Source organism: Lycium ferocissimum, chromosome 6 (genome assembly GCF_029784015.1).
Source record: "Lycium ferocissimum isolate CSIRO_LF1 chromosome 6, AGI_CSIRO_Lferr_CH_V1, whole genome shotgun sequence".
Taxonomy (NCBI): Eukaryota; Viridiplantae; Streptophyta; class Magnoliopsida; order Solanales; family Solanaceae; genus Lycium; species Lycium ferocissimum.
The window spans coordinates 14,954,991-14,968,727 of NC_081347.1; the positions used below are offsets into that span (position 1 = coordinate 14,954,991).

The window sequence follows — 13,737 nt, forward strand, 5'->3', positions numbered from 1 at the left end:
GAGGAGACCAAAGCTTTGATCCAGTGGTAAGAGCTGAACACGTGATCTGTAGTTTTAACGCATATCATGAGTTTGAACACGTCGCACATAAAAGCCTGATATTTAAGTGGAGAGAGGTAGAGGAGCGGGATCCATTATGCACCGAATCTAGAACTGCCAACTGGCCTCAAGGATTTCTCGATTACCAAAAACAAGAAATACCAACAGAAGAGAGCACAAAAATGTACTGTCCTAGAACTTCTCTTCCAGGGGAGACTAGATTTCAGATTTCCATAGCCAAAAAAAAAAAAAAAAAAAAAAACCTATAAAGTCATCTACATTAGCAATGTTTTTGTTTCTATCCTATCCTATGACCAACCCCCCTCCCTACACCCTTAAGCATCCAGTCATCATAGGCCTAGTTGAAAATATGTTAATAGGGCATGACTCTTCATGTCTTGTTGTAAGAGAATTCATTCTTGAACTCCTTCTCAAGTTGTTCCCTAGTTTCTGTCTTTGCAGCCAACACAACATCATCAAGGAAACCTCTCTGAGGAAATTCTTCGGGTACAAGACTTCGATATATCTCGAACTGCTCATCTGCTTCTTTCTTCTTGTCCAACAAACTGTAGACTATTCCCTGCAACCACGTCCCAAACACGGTCAGATTCGAGAAAAAAGATATGTCTTGATTGCCCCAACTTTAAGCTTTCACTATAAGCTATAATATATTTTTTTTTTTTTTTTTTTTTTTTTTTTTTTAAGAACACATGCATCACGACATGAATCAGAATTAATTAAACGTGCTTATTGCTTAATCATGCATCCGTCTTTCCTCACTATGCACTAAATTTGCTTTGCCATCAATTTAACTACTAAAATCTTTTGCAGGGGTCGAGCCAGCATTCGAGTTACGGGTTAGGCAGAACCTTCGGCTCTGCTTCTGATCTTTTGTTGCCTGAGACCATGTTTAGCGCTTATCAGTAACCATCTAATCCAGAGTGTATCAAGCATTGCATAGAGTACAAACTAAACAGCACTTTATCTCCTCTTCCATGATATCTGAACCTTGGTTAAATCTCTAAGTGGGCCACTTGAGTCCACAAGGATGCATAGTAATAATTAAGCCAGAAGTGTAAGCTAATTAACAGAGCTATTTGTTTATCTTAACATATCCTTTTCGAAAGCTCACAATTCAAGAACAACTCAAGCTTATAAAGCAATATGCTGAGGAGAAATACAACGCAAATTACCTGGCACAAGTAAGGCCTGAAGTCTCTTGGGTTCTCTTTGACAAGAAGTTGAAACTTCTGTAAGGCCTCTTCTAACTCGCCCTGCAAGACATGAATGAATATAAGAGAGGAGCACTAGGCTGAAATTTTTTGTATCCTCCCTTTATTTAGATATGTCGACAATTATGGGAGTGAAAATCGAAGTCGGTTACTGTTACCATTCTCAAGAAGAAAAAAAAGGAAGGCGGTTTGTTATGAGCAAACTGAAAATCTTTTGAGAAAACGTTAGACCATGTCTAAAAATTTATAAGCTATTGTAAACGTTAGACGGCATTAGAATATTTTGTCTGTAATATTGAGAAATATATGAATAATATAAACTGAGCCTCTGCAATGACATATATAAACTAGAGAGGAGGTCAAGGTAATTCTACTATTAGTAATTCTTTTGGTGAAAGAATTTTAGTCGGTGAAAGACTGGCGGGGGTTAATAGTTATTTTTAGTCCTATTTCGCTCAAGGAATTGGTGAAGAGTGGATATACCTCTTTACTATAGTTTATCTTTTGAGAAGGAAATTTGATTGAGCAAAGTTACCACAGGGCAGGGGAGATGATTTTCTCATGTTGACCACAGGGCAGGGGAGATGAATTTCATTCTCTCCAGAAAAGATCGTATGAATCTGTTCTTATAGTATCTAGACTTACATCAACATGTTTGATACCGTAGAAGAATATGATGATATTAAAATTGAAGCTTCCTGAGCATAAGGTGGAATGTGATTATGTGAAGAACGGGGAAAAAAACATAATTGTGCAATATTTTGAAAAAATTTATGGAACTTTAGCACGATTATCTAATGAACATTCCGTGGCAGGCAGCTATATATTTCTAATCCACCATAACAAAATTCATCCATCAAATGGAACGCTGGAACATTCCTACTTTTTCGCTCATATCTTCCATAACGGATTACTAAGTTAAAAGGGATCAAAACTGATCAGTGTTGGTCATTACACGTATCATCATATCTTTTAAAATAATATTATTGTTGTAAATAAATCTGTTATTTTTTAAACCAACCAAAAATACTACTCCCTCCGTCTCAAAAAGATTGTCTTACTTTCTTTATTAGTTTGTCCAAAAAAGATTGACACATTTTTATTTTTAAAAATAATTTAACTTTATAAGATGATTTACAGCCACACAAATATCTAAGGCTTGTTTTGGACCACACATTTCAAAAGTCTTCATTTATTTCTTAAACTCTATGTCAAGTCAAACTAAGACAATCTTTTTGTCGGAGGGAATATTATTTAGGTAAACTCACCACTCTAATTGTTGCACCTCCACCTTCTATTCTTAGGCCTCCAATTTAGCCAAACCAAATTTATCTTGCGGTACCAAGTCATTATACGGTTCTTGTTAAAAACACTTGGAATTGAAAGGGTGGTGAGTTTTGTTGTTGAGGTGGTGTTGTGTTTTGTTGTTGAGGTGGTAGTGGAACATGGTTATTCAACTCAACCATTACAACTGGTTCTTCATCCCCTTCATTTCAAGTGCACTTCTTTTCATTGTGCAGAGACAAATTGAGGAACTGGAGATAGCTGAGAGAGAAACTGCATAGAGGGATGTAGAGACAGATTGCAGGGAGAGAGGGCATGAAATTGCAGATACTCGAGGAAGAAGAAAGAGCGGGCAATAAAAAGAGTTGTTATGCACTTTTAGCCTTTTTTTTGTTCAAAAGATGATTTTTAACTATGGTATATATTTAGAGATTTTTACCCTATAGAGCAATTAATAGCATATCTTTTGAAATATTAAAGATATAGCAATTTTATAAAGTTCAAAAAGAGATTTTTACACCATTGTTCACCTATAAAATTATTTACCTAAATAATAGTACTTTTGGTTTGTTTAAAAAATAACAGGTTTATTTACAACAATAATATTATTTTAAAAGATATGATGATACGTGTAATGACCAACATTAAACACTTATCCACAAAGGAAGGAATCAGTTTTGATCCATTTTAACTTATTAATCTGTTATTTAACTTATCCACAAATGAAGGGATCAATCCCTTTTAACTTATTAATCCCTTTTAAAAGATACCGTTAGGAATTAATAAGTTAAAAGGGATCAAAACTAATCCCTTCATTTGTGGATAAGTGTTTAATGATGTGGTCATTACACGTATTACCATATCTTTTGAAATAAATTTTTTTGGTAAATAAATCTGTTTTTTTAAACAAACCAAACATACCGACTGATACTACTATTTAGGTAAATAATTTTAAATAGGTGAGCTATTGTGTAAAAATCTCTATTTAAAATTGTATAAAAACTGATATATCCTTAATATTTCAAAAGATATGCTATTAATTGCTCTATCTTATAAAAAAATAACTAAATCTATGCCTAGAAATAAAAAACAAAAAGAATTTTTTATAGTTATCTTTCATTTATAATTAAATATTAATTTTTAATTAACAAACTTTCTGAACAAAGAAAGAGCTCTCCGTTTCTTTCAATTTGGCCTCAATTTTTTCTCAGATTGGTCCCCATGGATTTGGTCAAAGTATCCAATGTACATAGCAACTGTTTTTATTGCACGCGGTGAAGGGTCCGAGCAACATAGATAAAAACTGATATATCCTTAATATTTCAAAAGATATGCTATTAATTGCTCTATCTCTAAATACATACTGTAGTTAAAAATCACCTTTTGAACAAAGAAAAACTTAAAAGTACATAGCAACTGTTTTTATTGCACGCGCTCTTTTTTCTTCCTCGAGTTCAATTTGTCTCTGCATCTCTCTCCAATAAAAAAAAGAAGTGCACTTGAAATGAAGAGGATGGAGAACCAATTGTAATGGTTGAGTTGAATATCCATGTTCCACCACCACCACCACCTCAAGAACAAAACTCACCACCCTTTCAATTTCAAGTGTTTGAACAAGAACCGTTTAATGACTTGGTACCGCAAGATAAATTTGGTCTGCTGAATTGGAGGCCCAAGAACAGAAGGTGGGGGTAGAAGAATTAGAGGTCCAAGAAAAGAAGGCTCAAGAATCGGAGGTGGAGGTGCAAGAATTGCAGGTCCTCTGTAAGTGGTTCATGCCACTATAGGGGTAGAAGATTTTATACTTATCGTTGAAAAGGAATTGAAACCATCAGATATTAACATAGGTCGGCTCTCTTTGCCGAAAGAGCAATCCATCTTTAATTTTCTTTCGGAGAATGATCTCCAAAATTTGGAAACCATCCATGCTCTAAACATGTCGGTGTGGAATGTTCAAGGCAACATAGTTGAGATGCTCATGAAGTCCCACCTTGAGGGTGGTGGTAGCAAGGATCATACGCGGATTTTCATATTCGGGTGAAAAGAATTTGTGCAAATAAATGGGCTTCGCGTTGGTAACTGAGTGCATATTTGGAAACTTAATAAGAATGGGGTTACCGAATTCCTGGTCAGAAGGCTTTAAATTTAGTTTGTTGTGATGGTAGTAGTGTCTTCTAGATGATTAATCTCAATCTATACTTTGCCACTTGCTATATAGTATCCTAGATGTCTTTGATATTGTCGTAGTATAACATATATTTCTTGCCATAGTGGTAGTAGTGTCTTCTAGATGATTAATTCTTGCACCTCCACCTCTTGTTCTTGGGCCTCCAATTCAGCCACACCAAATTCATCTTGCGGTACCAAGTCTGGTTCTTGTTCAAACACTTGGAATTGAAAGTGTGGTGAGTTTTGTTCTTTTGGTGGTGGTGAGTTTTGTTCTTTTGGTAGTGGTGGTGGTGGGTTTTGATCTTGAGGTGGTGGTGAAACATAGTTATTCAACTCAACCATTACAATTGATTGATCCAATGTAGTGCCCTCTATTTCAAGTGAACTTATTTTCATTGTGCAGAGACACATTGAGGAGAGACACATTGAGGAACTGGAAAGAGATGAGAGAGAAACTGCAGAAAAGGATGTAGAGACAGATTGCATGGAAAGAGCGGGTATGAAATTGCAGATACTCGAGGAAGAAAGAAAGAGCGGGCAATAAAAAGAGTTGTTATGTACTTTTATGTTTTTTGGTTCAAAAAATGATTTTTAACTACAATATATATTTAGAGATTTTTACCCTGTAGAGCAATTAATAGCATATCTTTCGTAATATTAAGGATATATCGGTTTTTATACAATTTTAAAAAGAGATTTTTACGCAATGCTCACCTATTTAAAATTATTTACCTAAATAGAGATATTTTTGGTTTGTTTAATAAAACAAATTTATTTACAACAACAATATTATTTTAAAAGATATGATAATGCGTGTAATCACCACAAAATTAAACGCTTATCCACAAATGAAGGGATCAGTTTTGATCCCTTTTAACTTATTAATCTTTCTCTCTCATCATTACACTAAAATTTTGGATTTTTCAACAGTATATTTAGGATTTAGCCTTTAAATCGTTCTCTTTAACTCTCCCCAAATTCTTTCCATAATATTTCTTCCTTAATCACTAATTCGATCCATTCCAACTTTTTTCCTCCTGATATCACTTCAAATCACTCCATATTAAATCATTTTTATTTACATTTTTAAACATTACACAATTATGTTTATACCATACATTTTCACAAATATACATTATTCATCCACGTGTTTTTATTTAATATTTACATATATATGGTATAAATTAATTTCTGGTGTAAATTTATTCTCAAAAGAATTTGCAATTCATGGTATATATCTAGTATAAAATTATTTCTGGTATAAATTTATTTCCAAAAAAAAATTGCATACTCATGGTATATATCTGGTACAAATTATTTCTGATATAAATTTACAACAACAAAATACCCAATACCCAAAGGTAATCCCACGAGTGGGATCTGGAGAGGTTAGGATGTACGCAAGCCTTACCCCTACCCGGAGGTTGTTTGCGAGAGATCCTCGGCTCAAAAGCAATGTATCGGAAGCAAGATTGTAAGAACCGTGTATAATTACAGACGTGTATTCTCAATAGTTTGTATATTATTATTTAATTACAACCGTGCATATTCTTAAAATACTACTTAAAATACATTTTACATTTATATGATATAAATAAGACCAGATTATATTTTCTTTATATTAACGCATTTAATAAGGATTATGGTATTGAAATTAGATCTAACCGTTATGGAAGATATGAGCGAAAAAGTAAAAATGTTCCAGCGTTCTAATTGATGGATGGATTTTGTTGTGGTGGATTACAAATATATAGCTGCCACAGAATGTTCATTAGATAATCCTGCTAAAATTTAGTAATTTTTTTTTCAAAATATTGCACAATTATTTATTTTCCCCATCCTTCACATTCCCGCCTTATGCTCAGGAAGCTTGCAATCTCAATATCATCATATTCTTCTACGGTATCCAACAGCTTGTTGCACGTGATGTAAGTCTAGATACTACAAGAACTGATTCATATGATCTTTTCTGGAGAGAATGCAATACAGGTCAACATGCGAAAATCATTTCCCTTGCCCGGTGGTAACTTTGCTTAATCAAATTCCCTTCTTGAAAGATAAACTATAGGAAAGAGGTATTTCCACTCTTTACCAATTCCTTGGGCGAAATAGGACTAAAATTACTCCCTCCGTCCCAATTTAAGTGTCTTAGTTTGACTAGGCACGAAGTTTAAGAAATAAAAAGAGACTTTTGAATATTGTGGTCCTAAATTAAAGATGTGTATCATGTGTAAAATGTCCTTTGAATCATGTGGTTATAAACTTGCCATGTAGGATGTTTGAATTGTCAACTTACTTAATATAGAAAGAGAGACTCTTTTGGGGACAAACCAGAAAGGAAAGTAAGATTATTAAACTGGGACGGAAGGAGTACTATTTAAGCCTTGTCAGTCTTTCTCCTACTAATGTGAAATTGGGACGGAGGGAGTACTATAGGTGTGTTTCAATGCCTTATTCCTTATTATTAATGGGGAAGGGAGATATCTCTGTTACACTTAGTTGTATCGACTTAGGCACAAGATGTTATGACAGACATGCTACAAAAGATATGCTAATAGTGGGAGGACATTGCGATTTACATGGCCCCTCATGAGAGTTGAGTAATTCATGCTGATGCAACAGATAAACGTCAAACTAAAGAAACCAAATTTGACAGGTGTACCTCAAGCCATTACCTTAACAACATGCATTTGTGCGACCAATATTTTTATGTTTCTCTCCTCATTGACTCTTTTTTCCTGGCGAGCAACTTCTAGAGCGCCATTCAGCATCTCGAAAACAGCGGGACCTTCAAAGTTTTTGTGCATCACCATAGCTAAACCCTGGAACAATTCAATAATCAGATAAGCTTAAAAATGTGTGTCGGATAAACTATTTTTTAAACAAACATCAGTAAAACATTCAAACTCATTGCCTAAAAATGCATGCACATTCGATAATAGAAGTGGAGAAACCAGAAACAACATGACACCTGTTCTTTGTTGCCGGGACTCATTGACCAGACACACCAGTGCCAAACAGGTAGGACATAGTGATAGGTACTGAATTTCGAAATACACAAAAGACTAGCTAAATTTTGACCACCATTTCATCATACATACAGTCATACCAAGGGATACATTCCATATGCATCCTCCATGAGAATGGAATCTTTTTATTTTTTATTTTTTTATGAAGTAATAAAATGTATTAGAGAAGGCATCAAGAAGATGCAGAAATTACAGAATAATAAGTTGTTAAAACTCCAGTACAAGCATTTGGAGTTTAACAGAGCAAAAAGGCAAAAAACCTGTAAAGACAGCCCAAAAACCAACTACCAAGACCTCTACTGTACTAGGGTCAAGGAGCTAACAAAATCCAAATAGCTATCAACACTGTTGACAGAGGCATGGAAATTCCAGCTAAATGAACTAAGCAACTAGCCTTTAAAAAACTAGTAAGAGTTGATATTCCATCAAAGCATCTACGATTCCTTTCCTTCCAGAGACACCAAAAAATTGCTGCTGGAATCATTCTCCAGATCTTCTAGATGGTCCTGTCAACTCTCCAAAAAACCCCAGCTTACATATGCATCTTTAATGGATAAGGTCATGACCCATTGAAGACCAGACATAGAATACAAAAGCTGCCATAAATCTACTGCAAAGGTGATTGACATTTTCATTGGTTTGCTGACACATGAAACATTTAGTTCTCAACAAAACACTACATGCATCAAATTGCTTAGTGTCATCACTTAACACAGATGCATGATCGATGCAAGTATATATATACACATAACTGAATAGCCAACTTAAAGGCAGAGTAAACACTGAGAATGCAGGCTTTGATAACACAATAGATTAACTGACAAATGTAGAACTGCTCTCCTCAAAGAAGCTTGATTTGTATTTTTACACCATCGTGTCAAAGCTTTCCTTATATGAAATACCATGACAGTCTTCATACAAGTGCAATAAATAAATATCATGTGTTTCTTGACTATTGATTTTTTCATCACATCAGGTAAATCCTAGTGGTCAGAATATGGTTAGCACAAGCAGTAAGCCAATGGGCTCCTGAAGCAATCATTCTTTATCATTCACATCTTTATCATTCCTCAGTTTAGCAAGGACAAAGTCGAAAGGAAAAAACACATCAGTGGGAATCAAGTATTTCTGCATCTATAGAAACAAGAAGTTGAGGAAAGCGACTTGAAAAACTCAAGAGAGATCAGATTTTCTGCTATTGCATGGTTCGCCAACAGCTTTATACGTTTTTTGCCAAATTTATTGGGCTTCAAATGTAGCCACTTATGAAATTTCAAGTTTAGCTTAGAACAAAACCTGCATTTTTTTTTTTTTGAGTCATGTAAAACTGTGTAGGCCAAGGCATTCCAGCAAACTAACAGATCCTTCTTTTTAGTCTTTACAGAATATCAATTAACGATAAGGTGTTGCTTCAATTACTATCTGGATAACTGATAATATGGTGACAGTGCTTAGCCATTGACTTGATAAAGAAAATAGATATAATTTCCCACACCTATCGTGAGAGAGCAGAAATTTCCACATAATTTAGATTCCAGAATCCATGTTCGACCTTCAAACCATTAAAAAATATCCAAGTAACTATTGACACTCTCCATATCATGCAGAATTGGGAAAATAGATATCATATCCCACATCCATCGTGAGAGAGCAGAAATTTCCACATAATTTAGATTCTAGAATCCAGTTCGGCCTTCAAACCATTAAAAAATATCCAAGTAACTATTGACACTCTCCATATCATGCAGAATTCGACAGTTGAAAAATATCACAACTATATGAAACCATTAACTCGGCGGAGCTGCATCAGTCAAACCAGCATACATCACAACAAACAATAAGAAGGAAAAAAAATCCCATAGTGGTTGTTAGGTCTGCCATTCAATGTCTTAATGCACAAAGTTCCATATATTTATATGACCTCTAGAGTTTTAAACTCAACAATATTTCATAAGCGCATCCGATATCATCATTGACAATAAATTAACGAGAATTACTCAAAAATTAAAATATGTGACACTTTTCGCTTATCGAGTCAATTTGACTAATCTTCGAAGCTAAATTGGATGAGATCAACTCAATATTTCAAAAAATATTCAAAAACTATACAAAAAGCACTATAAGATATAATTATTCTCATGTCAATATGATGAAAAATACATTTTAAAATGTTGTTCAAAGTTCACAAAGTTTGAATCTCAAGAAACTATAAGTGTCACATAAATTGGGACCGAGAGGGTATTATCTAATCCCCCTCAACTCATACATGGTGTTCATGCAATAGTCATAAACAAGTGTGTAAGACCCAAAAAAGGAAGCATCTTTCTTCATTAAAATTGCATTAAAACACATTAAGATTGAAGAAACATACATGCAAAGCTCTTAGCAATAGAGGCCTCTGCTTCAAAATCTCCTTAAACAACCTCTTAGCTTTACTCAATTCCCCCATCATCTCATAACAAAGAGCTTGCAAAAGCCTCCACTCCATTTCTCTAGGCTGAACTTCTATCAACTTCTCAACATACTTCAACCCCTCTTTAGTCTTCCCTTTCCTCATTTTCACATTAACAATAGTCTTTAAAGCCTCAACATCTCTAGGATTACTCTCCAATAACTTAACATACATCTCTTCTTCTTGGGTTTCAAGAACACTACTTTCTTGAACTGGTTGTGGTACAGATAACACATGTTTTGCCTTTATACCCATAATCAAGAATGACCCAACAAGTAAAAAAACAATCTTTTCATTGAAAAAATTGGAAATTTCTTTGTGGGGTTTCCAAGAACAGGTTAAAATGGATGGATTTTGGGATTTTGAAGTTGATTGGAGTTTGGGGTAAAGAGTAGTCAGGGTTTTGGGAAGAAGAAAAAGGGTTTTGGGAACAAATTTTGGGTTGTGATGATTGAGAGTTGAGTGTAAGCAAAGTGGGATTTTGGTGGCAAATGAAGAAACCATTTTAGCAACTAGAAAATTATTGTAGTGGCACTGTTAGGAGAAGTAGATGCTTAAAAGAACGTTTCTTTCCATGATGTCATTATTATAAAACCTCCAAGGGGTTTAACGATATACTCGCTTTGTTCTATAACAAGTGACTCTTTTAGCTCATACAGATTCTTTAAAAAATTATTTACTCTTAAAAAATTATGAATATTTTTATTAATTTATACCTTATTAATATTTTAAAAAATTTATTTAATAAATTTTGATTATAAATAAGGATAAATTTGAAATAATATGATTAATTTTTTCTTAAAATTCTAAAATATTACTTATTTTGAAATAAAATAAAAAGCCTAAAAGATCACTTAATATGGAATGGAGGGAGTACATAACCAGCCAGTATAGATGCTAAAGATACTCTTCTTCAATTATTGCAAAAAAAATCGCCATTAAAATGTATGCTAATCTAATCTTATTAGATTGGATCATACAATCATATGGAGAATATGACAAAATGGTTCCTTGTTTTTTTTATTGTAGGTTCAAAATAGCCCTTTAAGTATCATTGAGCAATTTTGGTTCCTTACGTTTGCCAAGAGTGAATACGTTTAGGCTCCATCAAACAACTTTGACCAAAAATTTGAGATGCATTTTTTTACCAAATTGATACGAGAAAAATTACAACTTATAACACTTTTTATACAGTATTCAAATATATAAATTTTAATCTTAAAATATTGAATTAATCTAATCTAATTTAGTTTTAAAATTTAGTCAAATTGACTCTTGAAAAGCTAAAAGTGTCACATAAATTGGGACCAAGCTAGTATTAAACTTTGATTGTTAAATTTAGCCGAAACGTGAATTTTTTTAACCAAAATCACTTGATTTTTTTTTTTACTGAGAGGTGGTTTGGACCCGAAACCAAGAGATTTAGCGAAAGACAAAAATTAAAGACCATCAATTTTAGGGGCAAAAATTAAAGACCAGTGCCTTTGAAGGGCAATCGTGCAAATGACCCTGTAAGTTTTGGGCTAATTTTTTATAATGTAAGTGAGCAAATTATATATTTTTGAAATTTTCCCTAAATTTAAGGGGAAAAAACAAATTTAGCCAAGCCCATTAATCTTTAAACTTTAATCTAACCCTAAAAGATGGTTTACAATAATTAGCCGTAAAATACATTTAACCGTATCAATCGTAGCAGAAATCTAGGCGCAAAAGTCTACATTTCAAAAAGATCCTGTCATTCCCTTTTCTAATTAAAAAAAGATCTCTTTTTTTTTTTTTTTCCTCTTATATTTTCAATTACCCAAATAAAAAAATACAATCTTTCATTCTCTCTCTTCCATTTTTGGTTACCAAATTTCAAAAAGATGTATAAAAGAATGTCTTTGCATGTATATAATTTTTTCGTTTGTGCTAAATATTATATTTTTTTTATAATTATATATAATTCATGTATAAGTATTACAAGTGTATATTTAGCCGAAGTTGCACATTTACTATTCATTTAAATGTATGAATCATTGTATAATTAATAAATAAAGTATACACACTGATTATATTCATATGTATAATGATTGTATATTGATTACATAATGTATAATTAGTATATAATGTATATACACTCTGCTTATATATATATATATTGTATGACGATTATATATTGATTTGCACAATGAATAATTATAACTTCATTTCTCCATCTTTCATCTTCTCTTAATATTACACTGATTACACAAATATATAATGATTATGCACTGACTAGATATAAAAGAAACTGAGTGGGCTTGTGTCACCCCATGGCATAGCAGAAAGGAGAAACATAAGTCAATCAACCCACAGAACAATCCCATTCTTTTCTACGTGGAGGTGATTTGCAAATGTACTAGCAAGAAATGGCGTCGAAATTCGCACTAAAATTTATCAATAATAGTAGGATTATTCTCCATGGAATGAGATGACAATTTCAGCTTCACAAAGAAGCATGTGTTATCAAAACATTTCTCAGAATCATCTGAAACTAGTGGCTTGAATATGAAAATTTCCTAGAATGAGTTAAAGGATGATGGGAAATTGGGAATCATTTCTAGTAAGAGGATATGTTGACTATATTGTTGCTCGTAAGTTGTGGATGTTGAAAGCCAAATAAAAGAGTGAAGTTAGAAGAAGAAAGAGTGATGTACTTAGTAAATTAAAAAGGTGTTCGATAGTAAATACTAAACACGCCTTAAAGAGCAAAGAGAATGAAAATTATTTCTTTAAAATGGGTAACTAAATAGAAAATCCCTAAAATTTGGCCTAATTCACATGAACAACGCGTGTATAATTATCCGGCTAAAAATAGTAAACTACGAATTCTAATTGTTTAAAATGAGTTGTAAAAATAAAGTACATTTATTTTAAAGTTTATAACTTATATGGGCTTCTAATCTAGTTAATTATTCTAAATTTATTAGTTAACGGAAAACTAACAAGTCTTAACTGTTTAGCACCTATTTAAGAGACTATTTGCAACCACCCTCAAACATAAGGTACCATATATATTTTGTACCAAAATAAATACAATCTTACCTTAAATTTAAATACAAAAAGAAACCGGTTTACTAAAACCCTCTTTAAACCCTAGTACTAGTACAAGAACACAGCATAGCAGACACAACACCACAAACAGATACACATCAGTTAAGGTGAAAGAAGAAGAAGAACCTTAACAAAAACAAATATGAGGAAGAAAGTGGATGAACGCATTAGAACCCTAATTGAAAATGGTGTTAAAAATCGTCACCGTTCAATGTTTGTTATAATTGGTGACAAATCTCGTGACCAGGCAATTCAATTTTCATCATTTACTCTTTTATTATCTCTGTATAACTTTGTGAAAAATACTTGTATCTAACTCTTTTTTTTTTTTTTTAATGGAATAAAATAGATTGTTAATCTGCACTATATGTTGAGCAAAGCTGTAGTGAAGTCAAGGCCTAATGTTCTTTGGTGCTATAAAGACAAACTTGAACTTAGCAGGTGAGATACTTACTTA

General features: G+C 33.0%; 2 protein-coding genes across 3 annotated transcripts in view; one reads left to right on the plus strand and one right to left on the minus strand.

The window, feature by feature from the left end:
• Positions 1–13,737, plus strand: part of LOC132059401 (RNA cytidine acetyltransferase 1-like) — a 90,927-nt gene that overhangs the window by 62,685 nt on the left and 14,505 nt on the right. Inside the window, exons 2-3 of one of the 2 annotated variants that reach the window (XM_059452010.1) lie at positions 13,395–13,527; positions 13,630–13,721. In XM_059452010.1, coding sequence (XP_059307993.1) covers positions 13,423–13,527; positions 13,630–13,721 — 197 coding nt within the window. In that variant the 5' untranslated portion in view covers positions 13,395–13,422. Of the gene's footprint in view, positions 1–13,334; positions 13,528–13,629; positions 13,722–13,737 lie in introns of those variants that run through there. The other variant, XM_059452009.1, reaches the window with a different exon arrangement.
• On the minus strand, positions 116–10,757 carry LOC132059400 (protein SLOW GREEN 1, chloroplastic). The gene is made up of 4 exons (XM_059452008.1): positions 10,125–10,757; positions 7,400–7,546; positions 1,233–1,313; positions 116–619 (listed from the first exon to the last, which is right to left on the minus strand). Exons 1-4 carry the CDS (start codon positions 10,707–10,709, stop codon positions 431–433), a joined length of 1,002 nt encoding a protein of 333 aa, XP_059307991.1. The 5' UTR covers positions 10,710–10,757; the 3' UTR covers positions 116–430.